At 46.2% G+C, this 16,179-nt stretch overlaps 2 protein-coding genes across 5 annotated transcripts in view; both read right to left on the reverse strand.

The window, feature by feature from the left end:
• The window catches only part of LOC142077710 (fibrinogen-like protein 1), an 18,938-nt gene extending 2,875 nt beyond the window's left edge, over positions 1-16,063 (reverse strand). Inside the window, exons 1-9 of one of the 4 annotated variants that reach the window (XM_075139707.1) lie at positions 15,739-15,951; positions 13,841-13,942; positions 6,999-7,057; positions 5,930-6,387; positions 5,594-5,678; positions 4,033-4,243; positions 2,760-2,919; positions 1,067-1,164; positions 898-986 (exon numbers count right to left, since the gene is read on the reverse strand). In XM_075139707.1, the coding sequence (XP_074995808.1) occupies positions 898-986; positions 1,067-1,164; positions 2,760-2,919; positions 4,033-4,243; positions 5,594-5,668 (633 nt within the window). In that variant the 5' untranslated portion in view covers positions 5,669-5,678; positions 5,930-6,387; positions 6,999-7,057; positions 13,841-13,942; positions 15,739-15,951. Of the gene's footprint in view, positions 1-897; positions 987-1,066; positions 1,165-2,759; positions 2,920-4,032; positions 4,244-5,593; positions 5,679-5,929; positions 6,388-6,998; positions 7,058-8,712; positions 8,976-13,840; positions 13,943-15,738; positions 15,952-15,974 lie in introns of those variants that run through there. The other 3 variants (XM_075139706.1, XM_075139705.1, XM_075139708.1) reach the window with 3 other exon arrangements.
• Positions 16,053-16,179, reverse strand: part of SLC25A15 (solute carrier family 25 member 15) — a 39,975-nt gene continuing 39,848 nt past the window's right edge. Inside the window, exon 10 of the mRNA XM_075139719.1 lies at positions 16,053-16,135. The gene's annotated coding sequence lies outside the window, so the exon portion shown is untranslated. The remainder of the gene's footprint in view (positions 16,136-16,179) is intronic.

Below are 16,179 nucleotides of genomic sequence, written 5' to 3' on the forward strand. Positions count from 1 at the left end.
AGACATTTGATATGAGATGGATGATTACTTTTGTGGTGTCATCATATTCCACTTTTGTTTATGAAAAACTGCAATAAGGTATTAAAATAAAGCTGTTCAAACTTTTAATAAGAAAACTCTAATTGCAAACTGAACGTAATGTGTACATTTCTGGAGCGGTGATGGAGCTGGAATTGGGACTGGTCCATGCAATGGAACTCATGTCCTTGGGTATTCAGGCTACTTACGCGTGGTGTTCAGAAAGGCAAGCCTGCAAAGAACCACCTGCATTGAGCAGGACGCTGTCTAAAGCTAGAATGCAAACATGAAAATACAGGGATTTTCTGTCCTTGGGCTTTCACTACTAAGTGTAGTGCTACAGGTAAGCCCCTTCAAGACAGGAACTTACAACTGCTCTTTCAAAGCTTTGATTAGCGTTCAATGCTTAAAACAGTAGAGGGGGTTTGTTCTGGTGGTTGCCTTTTATGTGACAGTCTGAAACACTCTCCTAGGAAGTAGGAGAACAGGGTTCAGTTTTCTTGCAGAGGTTCAAACCCTTATCTCCTCCCTCATGGAAGACTCTTTTAACCATGAGGCCAGAGGCAAACACACACGGGAACCACTGTGCCCTGCGGCAGAGAGCTGCCCTCCGTGCAGCAGCAGAGTTAGCAAGAGAGCACTCGTGATCCTGTCACCCGGTGGCTTGGGCACTCAGCAGTTGAGAGGAAGAAGTCTCAGGCTTACGTCCCTGCTCCCAGGGCTGTTTGTCAGTCAGCCAAACCAGGAATCCCAGGGAACCAGAGCAGGTAAGTTTTGCAGAACTGTAATTACAACCCTGATACTGAAGTCTCATGCTGCGCATGCAGATGCCCCACCCTCACAGATAAAACAAGCAAATTGACTCTCTCAATTTCTTACCTGCTCATTCGCAAGCTGGAAATTTTCATAGACTGCATAACGTCTTTCCCCATGCCAGTCCATCAGGTCAATCTTTAATGAGCTCTCTCCTAAACACAAAGCAGTGTCCTGTTAAATGAAATATCTCATGCGAATTGGAAAGAAATCTGTGGAGGGAAAATACTTGCACCTCTAGCGAGCAGGTCATAGATGTGGTCGTTGCCCAGCCAGTATTCATCATTCTTGCCCTGGAATGTCCCAAATCCCAGTTTGTAATCATTCCATTTCCTGCAGTGAGATACAAACACCAATTTCAGCATGTGAGGGAATTAGACAGTTTGTGAGATTTAGGTAAGGTAACAAGTAAAACTTCAGCTGTATCTCTAGACATTGTTTTCTAAAAGTATCTGATTCATTGCAAGCTGGGCTGAGATTTGTCACTCTGCCTTAGAAGTAAATACAACTCACAGCTTACTTCTTCGCCTGCTAAACCCGTGCACACACATATATTGGGATCAAACCTTCAAACTGCCAGATGCAGTGCTCGCAGAATGAGGTTGTCAGTTAGACGGAAAGGGAAAGCAGCAGCTGTCATATTGGTCTTCAGCAAAGCATCCGATACTGTTCTTCAGCAAGTCATAATTCAAATGCGCTCCTGGCTGGAACTTAATGTTGCAGTCTAAAATACGCTACAATCTTGGATGTATGACGTGGTATGGTGAAGAATCAGAAACTGAATAGAAGCTGCAAAACAAAGCTTCCAGATGAAGTTAAAAGGAAAATATCTGGGTCTGATTTGTGCTCCTGTTCCAGTTAAACCTATTTTTGATTCATTGACCACTCTCACCTCTGCTTTTTTTCAGGATGACTTTGGATGTGGCAACTTGTCCTTCAAAGATACATACTTATTTTTCATCAGCATTGTCTGGTTTCATCTCTCTAAGAGAAATCTCCTGCTGATACTTTCTTCTCATCATTTCATTCTCTTAAAATCTCCCCTGTTGTTTATGTATTATCTTTGATATTCACATATACTTCCTGTGTATCAACATTTCCAGTTTTACTAACCCTGTGTTTATTCCCTTTCTCATGTCGTTATTAGGGATATTAATTCTGCCTGACCTACATACTAGCCAGTGCTTCTCTTCAGGATGTTTTTCATTCACCTGTGCTGAGAGCTGAACTACCATGGCTAGATAGCTACCACTCTCTAGCTACCTCTCTATCTACCTTCTAGATAGCTACCACTGTCCAGCTTAGAGCCAGTTGAGGTAGCTTTGCAATGGGCTGCACTCACTGTAAGAGACACTAGACACGCCCTGACATTATGTGTGCTGCGATAGTGAATTAATCTGCATGGGAATGTTTCTTCTTTACTGTGCTACCAGAGCATCTCTCCTGGAGATTTCCAGGTGAAAGTCACTTCTCCGGGATTTTTGCTTAAAGAACAATCTGAACCAGTGGTTTGGCATCTTTTTGAATTATCTGAATAAGGAAATAAATGTTACACCGTGCGGAAAATGATTCCTGATATGAGAACTGGTAATATGTTCAATGGGTCTCAGTCTATGTGCTGGCAGCAGATACCTGCCAGTTGGGAGTCTTCAACAGTCTCCAATAATGATAAAACAAATATGCACACACGTACACATTTACTCAAATGCAGAGAAGCCATGGAAAAGGTGTTATAGGTCCATTTTGAAAATGGCCTCCTGCTACCAATATGTACCCCGGCATTGTCCTAATGCACAGAGCTATCATCATTAAAGCATAGTCTTGCATACCCTGCTTCTCAAACGTTGGGTTTTGCCAGGCAGCAGGACAGGGAGTGTGAGCTGGAGGCCTAACTGCAAGCCCTGTTGATGCAACCATGGCATACCCACCTGTTGAAATTCTCCTTGCCATTACTCCGCCGCTGAATGACAGTCCAGCCCCCGCCATCAGACATGTCACAGTATGCCAGGAAAGGCTCTCGGTCTGCTCTGGGCCTGATCCGGTAGTAGCCGTTTTTGGTCTTCTTCCGATTGTACAACGCGGAGCAATCTAGGCAGAACAGTATCGGTTTGTTAAATGGGGCGGGAGGAAAGCAAAGGGGTATGTGCAGCCAAGAGAAGACATCGCTGAGAGGCTGTATGGGACAAGGACACTTGGCCAGCCTGTGTAACAGCTCTGCAAGCCCTGCAAAGCCAAAGCAAATGGTTCAATAAGGTAGCAGCAATGCTGGTTTGCAGGCTGCTGGGCCTGATGAAGAGCAGCAAGGCTTGAGAGCCTTTACAGCTATGCCCTCTGAGGGACTCATTCCCAAATCTTTGGTGAGATACGGGACGGCTACAGCTCAGGCTGGGGCTATAGCATGGGAGCGACATAAGACCAGGACTGGCTCTGTCAGCAAGATCATTTGCGGGGAAGCTAATTTCCATGTGGAAGGTAACTTCAGCTGCACTTCAGATTGGATCAAGGCCCAAAATTTCTAAAATAAGAGGCTAGGTTCCTGTGACCAGCTCTACCAGGGCTGTATCAGGAGAGTGCCTTTCAGGACCTCAGTGCTTCACACTTTCAATGTGCCCATAAAGGAGAAAATCTTGGCCACAGGCCACGATTCCAGGTATGACCGTGTTCTCAAAGTGACACCAAGGAACAGAGTACGCACGCCCACTACTGTGCCGCAGAAGTGATGGAGGAGCCGAGGAACAGGGAGGCTGGACTCCTCCAGACAGGCTTCAGTGCCCGCAGCTGAGCCAGGCACTCTGGGCTCCCGTAAGTCACTCAGGGAAAATGGGCTCTTCAAGAGCAAGACCCATCTCTTCCTAAAGCAGATGTCTGAAATAGGTCTGATGGAAAACAGCTGAGAAGTGCCTGTTCCTCTCTGCGCCAGAGTCCCAGGTGAGAAGCCCAGCTGCAGGTGTCTGCGTTTTTCCCGGGCAGTAGCTGCCCAAAGGTGGGCCAGCTGACTCCAGCCCCAGGGAATGTCTGCTGGTACCAGGGCCACCAGTCTGCCCTTCTCCTTCCCATGTATCTGACTGCATTTTAAAATACAATCCACGTTAAAAATTCTAAAACTTTTAGCAGAAATAAAATATGACACATGGGACACTGCAGGGAGAAATAAACATTGTGGAAAGCTGAAATTTCCACACATGCTACTGCAAACCGTACCTTGGTCATAGACTATCAGATTTCCACTGGTTGTGGGTAAAAGCACCTCATGCTGCATGCTCCTGTTGCCTGAGAACAGCCCACTTTTTGTTCTATGGTAAGTGTTCTCCAGGATATCCTTCAGTTGCAGATCATATATGTAAAGCAAGTCTTGAAGCAGTTTTAACCTTTGTCTTAATTTATTGTTGTCTAGGAGGCAGATATCTTTTTCCTATGGAGAAAATAAAACAAAAAAACCCCACGCTTCAGTCAGTGGTAAGAACAGAGAGGCAGAGAGAGAAGGAGTATCTGTCTCCTCTTGATCGTAACATGTCACACTGCCTCTGCGGATCAAGACAATTCAGTGGTGGTCTCTCTCTAAGATACACGAACCGTGCACAGCATGGGCTGTTCAGTTGAACCCAGTGGAAAAGCGTTTTCTACAATGATCTTGTCACTGCTCAGAGCATCCCAGAATATGATCAGATATGCAGAAAATTACTTTGGACAAAAATCATTCGTCTTGACTCCCATTTAATGAACTCAAAGGGAGCGTTTGCGGACTATGAAATAGCTCAGGGTAATAAGAGGGGGAAAAACCGGCTCTTGCACTGCAGCCAGGCCAAACCAGCGAGGTTCCAGAAACATCTTCTTGTAAAACTGGAAGATAAAAGAGCTGATATTTGGTGCAAATCGGTGGAAAGCAGCGAACCTACCAGGATCAGCAGAGTAACTTCAGAGTTGCATTACCAAAACCAAGACCAGAATCTGGCCCACGCTGACTGGGATAAACATTTTCAGCAACAATCTAGTCTGTGGCTAGTGTTACTCCATTAAAAACATAATAAAACAGAGCGCAATCTCTTCCAAGACAACCAAGCAAACCCGTGCAATAAGAATCAGTTGCTGTTTTCACTCTGAGCAAGGTGGCTTGAGTGATACCAGGTCAGGACCAGTTCTAGGCAGCAGCAAAACAAGCAGTTGCCAGGACAGCAGACCGACAAGCATGCTGAAATGTGGCCTCCCAGCTGCCTCTTCCTTCTCCTAGGCCTGTTGGTTTTCCTCCACAGAGGATTTCCAGGCTGGAGGCACACAGGGACCTGCTGCAGACAGCCCTGAGCTCACCAAACTCTCCTTGCCCAGCTCTGTACCTTCCTGGGATGGCCCAAGAGTAATTTGCTCATCAGAAGAGTACAGATTGCCTCAGACTATGCTACCTCCTCTTCCCCTTCCTGCTTTTTAAATCGCAATGAATAAATGAAGGCAGTTTTCCCTGAGGGAATGGAGCAGAGTATTTCTTCAGTGGCCATAAAATCACCTTTTTTTTTTAAGGGGCTTTTGTAGTTGTTTTTAATTCTTGGCAATGTCAGCCCAGCCATCCGGAGAGCTGCCCATCCTCTAATGCCATGAAAACCCTGTATTACCAAGACAGTAAGACTGACCTTCCTTTAGCTGCAGGCAGACATGTTTTTGCTCTGCTCTTGCAGGCCCACGTCCCTTTTGCGGGGAGCACCTATCTCTACATGACTGGGAATGATAAACCATTGAGAGGTTGTACAGACACTGGCTAAGAGATACGCACCGACAGCCTGGGTGCAGGTGAGCCGAAGCTGACCAGGAGAAGGAGCAGCAGCAACCAGGGCATCATCACTCTCATTTCTTATCACCTGAAAAGAAGCATTGACAGGCTGCACTGGAGGTTTCTTTAATTCCTCTCACAACTTAATCGCCCCTCCCAATCATATTTAATTCCACAAAAAATGCTGCAGAATTTGTTAAGGAGGTTGCTTGAAACTTCAGGCAGGACAAAATAGGGGAAAAGATGCATGTTTGGGAGAAGCTGAAGCACCAGTACAGCATGCTGACAGGGGAACCGAGGCTTGGGTCCAAGCTCCTGCTTCCCTGGAGAAATAAATACGCGCCGTGACTCTCCAGCAGCCTCTGCCCCTTCTCCTGAATGCCCACGCATATGGGAAGTTACTCAGCAATAACGTCTCTTTGGAGCACTCCTTGCCAAACTGGTGGGCCAAAATCGCACAGTCCTTATTCAGTCCAAACTCTCTAAAGTTAAGAGGAATTTTGCCTCCTGGTTGAGTGAGCGTAGGCATTGCACCTCCTCGGTCCATGGAGCAGTCTGTCAGGATGGGATTACCTTGGAGGCCAAGGGCAGAAGTCACACCTGGGACAGAGCGGGCACGGGATAGTTTTTGCTTGGATTTCAGTGAAAGACATCTCTGCTGCCAATCCGTCCCAGCACACGGATGGGGTTTCAGTCGGAGAGTCTCAGCCTGAAAAAATGCTAAGCGACTGCCACTGGGAACATGCAGCTGAACGTGAGCGAACAGTACAAATTGTTCACAGTGTACTTGCCTGGTGCTTTAAAAAAAAAAAAAACCCAGAAAGAATTAAAAAAATCTGAAAAATAGGCTAAACCCGACTCCCCCGCTTCACATCTGGAAGTGGTGCAGAAACTTGGCTACCCAGCACCACGCTCTCAGCAACGTGCTTTGTTTCGGCTACGGCTCTATTAGCATCCCCGCAGCGGCTGATGCTAGGGCTGCCTCCAGAGCCGGCAAAGCCGCTGCGACAGGGGAGCTGTCTGCCAAGCCGGGCAGGCAGGGCCCAAAGCAAGCCGAGAGAAGCAGCGCCCTGTGGAAGTCACCCATAAAAGATGTTGCGCAGGTGGGTGCCCCACCACGTGGCGTTTTTTAAGCTCACAGAGAGAAGAGTTTGGTATTACAGCAGGGACGCCCCCCAGCCCGTGACTGCTGGTGCTGTTCATTCACACCGCCCCGCAGCCGTGCCGGTGGTGTGCTGCAGCACCGGCGCTAAGGTCAGAATCAAGCTCCATTGCATGTGGGTGGAGGCAAAAAGCTAACAGGAAGGATGGGTTTGAGTGACGACTCCTGAAAACCAGACAGTACAGACCGGAGGGAAAGAAAGCAACTTCATCTACGCCTTTATCAACATGTATTAAATGCACATACCTTTAACTCGCCTTTCCTTCAGACCTCCTCCTGATAAGACTATCTCCCTTAAAAGTCAACTGCAAAAGAAAGTAATCATAAACCTGGCTGCATTTCTAGAGGTTGATGAGATTTTCCTCTCCAGATGGCCCACATTAAGGGCACAGACGAAGAACATTTCACAGCACTAGGCAGTTCCACAGAAAAGTCACTCGCAATTCCTCGCCTGAAAGAGTTACCCAAACCCCCGTTTATCCGTTGTTACCCAATACTCATCCTGCTGCTTCCCAGTGAGGATAAACGACAGTTAGGTTTCTATCAGCGGTGCTCTCCGAAGGAGAGGGGCTCTGCTGCACACCATTACCCACCTTATTTGACTAGGAAGCTCAACCAAGGCTGACTTCTTTAAGTGTTTATATGAATCACTCAGACTAATGCTCCCTGCGGGAGCTTTATCTCATGTTTAACACAGCCAGGCTCATTTCAGTAAGTCCCGTAAGGTGGAAATAACACAGCTTTTCCGTTCAGCATTCCTTTTGCTGTTTAATCTGGTTTATATGTAAAAGCACAGCACAGCTGCAATGCAAATCTGAAGCAAGAAGCGAACATGGGGGTATTAAGCAAGATTTGCTGTTAGACTGAAATCTCGGGAGGTTTGCAGTTGTGTAATTCTTCTCTGAGCTGGATGATTAGATTTGCTAGTTAACACAAACAAGGACATTTGTGGAAGAGAGAAAAAAAAAAACACAAACAAACAGATGGGTGCCTCTCTTTGCGTTATGGCCAAGGAATTACAGATTAGTTTAAAGAAAACAGCAGGAATGTTCCATTTTACAGAGCTGTGTTCGGAGGAGAGACCATGGGGCAAAAAGACAAGGCATATAAGCCCATAATGAACTTCTGTATTACTCTCCAGGAAAGCAGGACTGTCCAGCTATTACCAAGTACAGCGATGCTATTTATTTCTTAAAAACTGCATTCCTCTTCTCCCGCAAGAACCGCTGACCCATTTCACTGCCAAAGGATTATGTAAACAGAGCTTTTCTTCTTACTTGTTGTCTATCCCCAGCTTTAGGCTGGTTTTGGAAGCTGTGACAAGTGAAACGTCTCCTCTCTTCCTTAGTGAGTACTCGGCCCTTTCTTCTGCCCCTTCAGCCCCTGCAGCTGACAGCAGGGTGCTCGGGTACCACACCCCCGAGCACAGGGGGGCTGCACGCCATCCCCTGGGGCTTTCATCCACAGCAGCGTCTTCCTTAACCGGAGCCAGCCAGCCAGCGCTTGAGACACTGCGCACCAATTCATGCTCTTGCCTTAATGGCCAACAACCTCCTTGACCTGCGAGCACCTCCCGATTCTGGGTGGGATCGACGACGGGCCTGGGTGCAGTGGCAGCGCTGGAGTCACAGCGTGGGCAGCATGGTCAGCCCCTGCAGCTGTCTACAGGGCTGTACGGCAAGGAAGCATCGGGCCACATGTCTCTAACTCCTGCTGGTCCCTGGGTTGGAAAGGGTGGTGGAGCTGCAGTCCTGGTGGGACTCAGGCGTGTATGTTATGTGACTGCAACTTTGCAGGAGCAGGACTCAAAGTCCAATTCTCCTTCAGGGACCCCCCAAACGCCTCTCAGAGCCAAGACACCTGGAGCATTCTCATGCTCTCTCAAGGACTCCACCAGTGTTAGCCTCACCAATGTCTGCATGTGAAAAACCCAGTCAGATGGAACATGTTTCTTGCATACCTGCTTCACGATGAACTTATTTTCCCAGGCTACATGAAGCTTTAGGAATATCCGAAGCACAAGAGAGGGACTGCCATGAAGTTGAGTTGGCGTGAGGTGGGTCTAGCAGGAGGGTGTGTTCATGTACTGCTCCACTGGCTCAGAGCTAAAATAATCAAGTCATCATAAAGAACCTGGACACTTTGTGACCACTGATGTTGTTCCCTCACAGATGTTGAAGTCTCTAGGCAATGGGACTGTAAATGCTCTTCTTTTTTTTTTTCCTGGAATACACATGCTTCACACATATTCTGCAGTGCAAATTCCTGTTTAGTTACTTGGAAGGAGATCAAATTCCCTCTTCTTAAGATACTCAGTGATCTTGTCAGCAAATAATAACAATTTCATTAACTAAAAACCTCCCCACCCTGCTCTCCTCCACCCTCCTTCCAGCAAAAGTACGTAGGTGCTGAATTACAGTCTTATGACTATATTTCTATAATAACTATTATTCACACATTAAATGCACAGCCAGCACAGCAAGAATGCCAACTGATGGATAACCGTGAATGAAGAGAGTGGCTCTGGGACAGCTTTTGATATTCCTGCAGTCACGGGGCACTGGGCTCCCCCAGAAAGAATGGCTTGAGATGAAGACATGAAGATGACACCCAATGGACCTTCACTTCCCCAGAGCCTAATGGAACATCACTGCAGCTGGAAGACAGTGGTGGCCTCTCAAAACTCTCACAAGACCAGTTCCTCGTTGTTTGTTTGTTCTTAAAGGCGGAAGGGAAGAAATGAGGTGGACTGCTTCAGACTCTAAAGGATGTGCAGAGACCTGAGGTTTTCACAAGAGTCTGACTGCCTAGCTGTGCCCTAGGAAAATTCAGGGTAGTTTAGAGCCAGCTCCAAGAAAAACAGTTCATTTGCACTGAATCCAGGTGCTTTATGCATTTGCCATTATATTTATACTTCTCTACCACATCCCACCTTCCATGAACATCCTGCTCACCGGGAGAGACCGTGGAGCAGGCTCCTTTGCAGGCACTGCAGGTGTGAAGGTACCAGGGGCCTGCAGGCTCTTGATACGTGAGCTACTATACATCTTCTGTAGGAATCTGGGCTGCCAGGTTTTTTAAAATGAAGTTAATGTATGAGATCTGAAACAAATATTTATTTTTTTTTAAATCTAACAATAAAGGGTTTCATCAAAAGTAAGATAAATTTAAAAGATCAGGATAACATCAGCCACCATAGTTTCAATCTACGAAATAACCGAAACCAGCATATGCGCATTAAAAGTTTGTGGTTTGTTAGCAAGGAGTAACCACAGAAATCTGTGTACAAAGAAGGAGTAATGGTGGCAGACCATGAAACATGCTAGATCTGAATGTTTTGATAACGTTCAAAGAGCAAAGACATAATTCAGTCTAACTAATGACTCTGCATGCAGCCTATGAGTACCTAATGGGTTGACACAACAAACGTAATTAGTTTATAAGTTCCTGAGGGCAAGCACAGGTCCAAGCGGATCTCACTTACATCAGGAATAGTTGTACCAAAGGGAATTAGTCACAAGGCCAGAGGGAGTCTGTGGATTATCTGCGTGATCTTCTACCTACCTCAGGTCACGGAACTCCCCTGACCTAATTCACTCCCATTTGAACTAGAGCATCTCTTTGAGAAAAAAACATTTTGGTGTAAAATATTCAGTGTTGAAGAACCAGCCACAGACCTTAGCATGCTCTTCCACTGCTTAATTACCCACATTGTTAATTATTATTGGTTTTTGTCCTGAGTCTGAATCTGCCAAGTCTCATCCTGCAGCCTTTTAATCTCATGATGCCTTACTCTGCGAAGGGGAAGAGCCCTCTGCTGCCAAATGTCTTTTTCCCTCCTTAAGGCTAGGTCCAAGTACGTACCAGCTGTGTGCCTGCCCCTGCCTGGGAACCCAGACCCTGGTAGCTGCTTCGGCTGCAGGCATATGTGCCAGGGGAAAGCCACAGGGTCACAGAGCGAGGGGTTGCACGGAGCTTGTCCTGGGCAAGGCTGGGCACCATGGCACAAGCACATCCCGAGAGAAGAGCACTGGTGGGTAGGGCACTCAGCTGGCATGAGGAAGGAGGAAGGGCAAGAGCAAGTTCTGCTTCTGGGGTGATTTTATTCAGGGTTGTTTAATGCAGAATACGTAAATAGAGGTGAGAAGAGCTGTGGGTGGTATATGGCAGTGTGTGGTGGAGGTAGTCTCAATGGGCTTGTTGAGGGGGCTCCAGGGACTGCAATAGCCCTCTACCTAGTTTTAGGATCCTGATCTGCCCTAGGCAGGGGCACGCAGCAGATACGTGGCCAGGACGGTCCAGGGCACACACAGGGGCAGAACTGCAGGTTCCGGGGGGATCTCTGCAGGTACCCAATGAATTTCATTGCCTCTAGGGTTAGGCAGCTGCTGAACAAGTACCTTTCTTTAAGAGCTTTAAACTAGATTTGAAGGGGGAAAGGGATAAAACTAGGCTCGCTAGTGATAAGCCTGGGGCAGCACACCGACATTTGAGGGACAGTGTGCTAGAGAGGTCTTTCGGTCTGCCATCTCAGTGGAGGTAAGGGATGGAGATCCATGCGGCAGCACACATGCAAGGGTTATTGATGTGTTAGAAACAACAGAAGTGCCTGAGAACAGTCATGTAAGAATTAGGGCTTCTCCCCGCAAAAAGGTGGCGGGATCAATAGCCCAACAGAAGTGCATCTACACCAATGCACGCAGCATGGGCAGCAAACAGGAGGAGCTGGAAGCCATTGTGCAGCTGGAAAACTATCATATAGTTGCAATGACGGAAACACGGTGGGATGCATGCAGCACAATCGGAGTGTTGGCTCTAAATTCTTCAGAAGGGATAGGCAAGGAAGGAAAGGCGGTGGGGTAGCCCTGTATGTTAGGGAGTGTTTTGACTGTCTAGAGCTTGATCACCTTCTATGACGAGGTGACCCACTTAGTGGACAAGGGAGAGGCTGTGGATGTTGTTTACCTGGACTTTACTAAAGCCTTTGACACCATTTCCAACAGCATTCTCCTGGAGAAACTGGCTGCTCATGGCCTGGACGGGCGTGCGCTTCGCTGGGTAAAAAACTGGCTGGATGGCCGGGCCCCGAGAGTTGTGGTGAATGGAGTTAAATCCAGTGGGCGGTCACAAGTGGTGCTCCCTAGGACTCAGTATTGGGGCCAGTTCCGTTTAATATCTTTATCGATGGTCTGGATGAGGGGATCGAGAGGAAATGGCCTCAAGTTGCACCCAGGGAAGTTTAGATTAGATATTAGGAAAAATTTCTTTAGTGAAAGAGTGGTCAAACATTGGAACAGGCTGCCCAGGGAAGTGGTGGAGTCACCATCCCTGGAGGTATTTAAAAGACGTGTAGATGTGACGTTTAGGGACATGGTTTAGTGGGCATGATGGTGTTGGGTTGGCGTTTGGACTCGATGATCTTAGAGGTCTTTTCCAACCTTAATGATTCTATGATTCAATGATCGAGTGTACCCTCAGTAAGTTTGCAGATGACACCAAGTTGGGTGGGAGTGTTGATCTGGGTGGAGCGTAGGAAGGCTCTGCAGAGGGATAGGCTGGATCGATGGGCCAAGGTCAATTGTATGAGGTTCAACAAGGCCAAGTGCCGGGTCCTGCACTTTGGCCACAACAACCCCATGCAACACTACAGGCTTGGGGAAGAGTGGCTGGAAAGCTGCCCAGAGGAAAAGGACCTGGGGGTGCTGATTGACAGCCGGCTGAACATGAGCCGGCAGTGTGCCCGGGTGGCCAAGAAGGCCAATGGCATCCTGACCTGTATCAGAAAAAGTGCGGCCAGCAGGACTAGGGAAGCGATCGTCCCCCTGTACTCGGCACTGGTGAGGCCGCACCTCGAATACTGTGTTCAGTTTTGGGCCCCTCACTACAAGAAGGACATGGAGGTGCTGGAGCGTGTCCAGAGAAGGGCAACAAAGCTGGTGAAGGGCCTGGAGCATAAGTCTTCTGAGGAGTGGCTGAGGGAACTGGGGTTGTTTAGTCTGGAGAAGAGGAGGCTGAGGGCAGACCTTATCACTCTCCACAGCTACCTGAAAGGAGGTTGTAGTGAGGTGGGTGTTGGTCTCTTCTCCCAAGTCACAAGTGATAGGATGAGAGGAAATGGCCTCAAGTTGCACCAGGGGAGGGTTAGACTGGACATTAGGAAAAATTTCTTCACCGAAAGGGTTGTCAAGGATTGGAAGAGGCTGCCCCAGGGAAGTGGTTGAGTCACTATCCCTGGAGGTATTTAAAAGATGTGGTGCTTAGGGACATGGTTTAGTGGTGGCCTTGGCAGTGTTAGGTTTACGGTTGGATGCGATGAACTTTAAGGTCTTTTCCAACCTAAATGATTCTATGATTCTATGACTCTAGATGTAAATTTTGAAGCTTTAGGTCTGCTTACACTGCTTTTAGGGCATCTAGACCTTTTTCCAGATCCAGCCCTGACCAACGGTGATTACGTCCCTCCTTATCTTTTCAAAGATGGACAGCTTTGAACTCCTTTGAGCTCAGGTGTGATGAGGTGCACTTCACAGACTTTTACTCACATCATGGCTCTTCCCTCTTGCTTCTGGAGTTGTGGTTACCAGGACCAGAGAGCTGAGAGCACACAGGAGCCACGTAAAGAGCTCAAGCAATATTTCCAACCCAACATCTTTCCTGTTGGTGGATCCAAGGATCTTGTTATTCCTTCTGCCACAGAGCCACATGCCACAATCACCTGGCTGGCTACTCCCTACTACTACCCCAGGATTTTTCCGAGTTACCTGTTTTCGTAATACAGTCACTGATGCTCCAAGTTTGACCTGCCATGGTGTTAATCCCTGCAGTCAGGATGATTGTGATTCGCAACACATGAGAAGTTAGTCCAGAAATGCTTGCAAGCTTTTTGACATGTACACACATACCTCATGCAGGTGGCAGGTGCCTCACAGTGACAGTCAATGAGACTGTAAGTAGACCAAGGATTTTTTTTAAAGATGTTGCATGGTCCTTCAGGTACCGAGAGCTAAAAAGCACCATCCTGAGATCCTTTGTTCTGAGATTGACAGTGGATATATGGAAATGCACGTTGCTTGCTCATCTGCACTTACCAGATGTTACAATTTGCTCAGTGCTAGGCAGCTGTTCTTCTTCTATCCGACCACTTTTCCAACCTCTGTGTCAGCTGCAAACTTCATCACTCGGGATTTTATCTGGGGCATGGTTTAAAACAAAACAACACAACACAATGTTAAACAGCATAAGACAACACCCAATCCCTGCAGAATCTCTCTGGAAAGGAATTGCTTAAGGATGGTTCTCCTTTTAGTTATTTTAAGACTAGTGTGCTGGGTTTTCACCAATGTGAACCAGACTGAGTTAATATTCTCTGACCTTTATAAACAAATGTGATTTTCTAGCCAGACAGTTGCTTACAGAAGCAACAAAATACTTTTATCAGTAAAACTTGTAATCTTGTTTTAGAAATATAAATTAGTTTGATGGGAGTTATTTTCAGTAAAACTTGTAATCTTGTTTTAGAAATATAAATTAGTTTGACAGGAGTTATTTTCCCTAATCCCATGTTGATTGGCATTTATTTTTATTATTATTATTGTTCTTATTATTATCACTAAGCTTATTTAATACTTTATTAGTTGAAGCCTCTATCTACTCTGCTCTCATTTCGTCTGGGAGCAAAGCCAAGGTGACCGATCTATCATCATCAGGTCATCTGATCTACCTACTTTTAATATTGGCAGAGAATTTTTTTTCCCCCACTTATCTCCATATTTCTGCTATCTCAAGTCTTAATAAAAATAAAATTATTTTTATTGGCCATCTCTCTTAAGAATATCATGTATAAATGAGCCATACCTACCGATTTTAAAATCTGGCAAGTTAAGAGATCCTGTTTACCACCCTCTCTGTTATTTTTGGAATGTAAAGTATGTCATCACCCCTCTGAGATATGCATACTTCATCCTGCTCTCTACCCAGTATATAACTGGATTATTTACTGAACATTTCAATCTTTTCTGCATTTTGTTGACAATTCTGCTATTTTACACTGATGAATAATTGTCAAGGGATCTGAGGGGTTTTTAAATGTCAGTATGATGAATTAACCAGCAAAATATAATGAAAATTATTTACAAGTCTTGAATTTAAATAATAGAATATTTTCAATGCTTCCTTTTTCTTTTTAGCTTTATGAACCTTGGATCTTGTTCCTATGCTTTTCTCCACCAGCTGAGAGCTAGAAATTTGATTTTATTAATAAAAAAAAAGTTGTGTTTTTATTTTAGTCATCTGACTCCAGAAGTTAGGGTTTTAAGAAAATATATCAACCACCAGGAAACTCATGATGACGCAGGAGAGCTGGCAAATCTTCTGCAGCATCACCAATGCTCTAAGATTAGCAACATTGAAAGGAACAGTTACAGTGTTATCACTGGCAATGCAGCATCTACCTATTTGATGAAAAATGGGAAGAACTGTTTTTCCTTTTTAAGTGCATTTGCAACCTCTAGCAAGCTGGTTCATTTACAGCCCTAGCATTCAGTCTCAGTGTCAAACTGGGAGCGTCCTAGCCTCCAGCCCCTCCTTTGGCTGGTTGTTACAGGTTGTTCTGTGAAAAGTCCACTTCAATACCCAAATTGCCTTCACACCTTGGTGCTTTCAGAGCCCAGTACAGGGGAAACTGGACTTCTGTATTTCTACACTCTTCTCCGATATGGTCCTCCCTGTGAAGGTGCTCCACAGGCATAAGCTCCTGCTGAGAGTAACTCACAGGATACCCACATGGTCCACAGGATCAAGCCTGTACTAAATAACCTGCACATATAAATTTTTTTTCAGAACTCAGAGCAAATTAATCGAATGTTTCTTCTCATCATCCAGCTTAATTTCTATCCATGTTTAGCTGCTTCTCAAATACATAATTACCTGAAGATACCAAACACATTTAGCTCATTACTTGCTACCACTGTCTGTACTAGGTACTTACCCATATATTTATACATATGACAGACTTGAAAGGGAAACTTTCTATTTAGTATGCTGCCCAGAAATGCTCCCTATTCTCAGCATTCATCTTAAAGATTTTATTTCTTTTGGGGAAGACGCATAGGAAAGGCTCCTGCCATCAGTTAACCGCATCTACCCCAATCAGGTTCCAGCAGCCCCCAAAAGCTCGCTTTGAGCTCCCTCTGCTGCCGACCTTGCAGAAAACCTGCAGAAAACCTTTCCAGCGCAGTCCTGGCCTCCGCAGCAGCACTCTTCTGCCGTATGATGCTCATGCTCCGGGACTGCTTGTCACTTGGCTGTGGTAAGCGATGAGGTGGGCGTGAAGCCTCTGCAGAGCACAGGGTAACACCCCGTATTCTGCTCTGCGGGCTCCGATTCTGCAAAAACATAAGTGCTCAATGTTATGTGTAAAACATAGGTG

Source organism: Calonectris borealis, chromosome 1 (genome assembly GCF_964195595.1).
Source record: "Calonectris borealis chromosome 1, bCalBor7.hap1.2, whole genome shotgun sequence".
NCBI classification, from domain to species: Eukaryota; Metazoa; Chordata; class Aves; order Procellariiformes; family Procellariidae; genus Calonectris; species Calonectris borealis.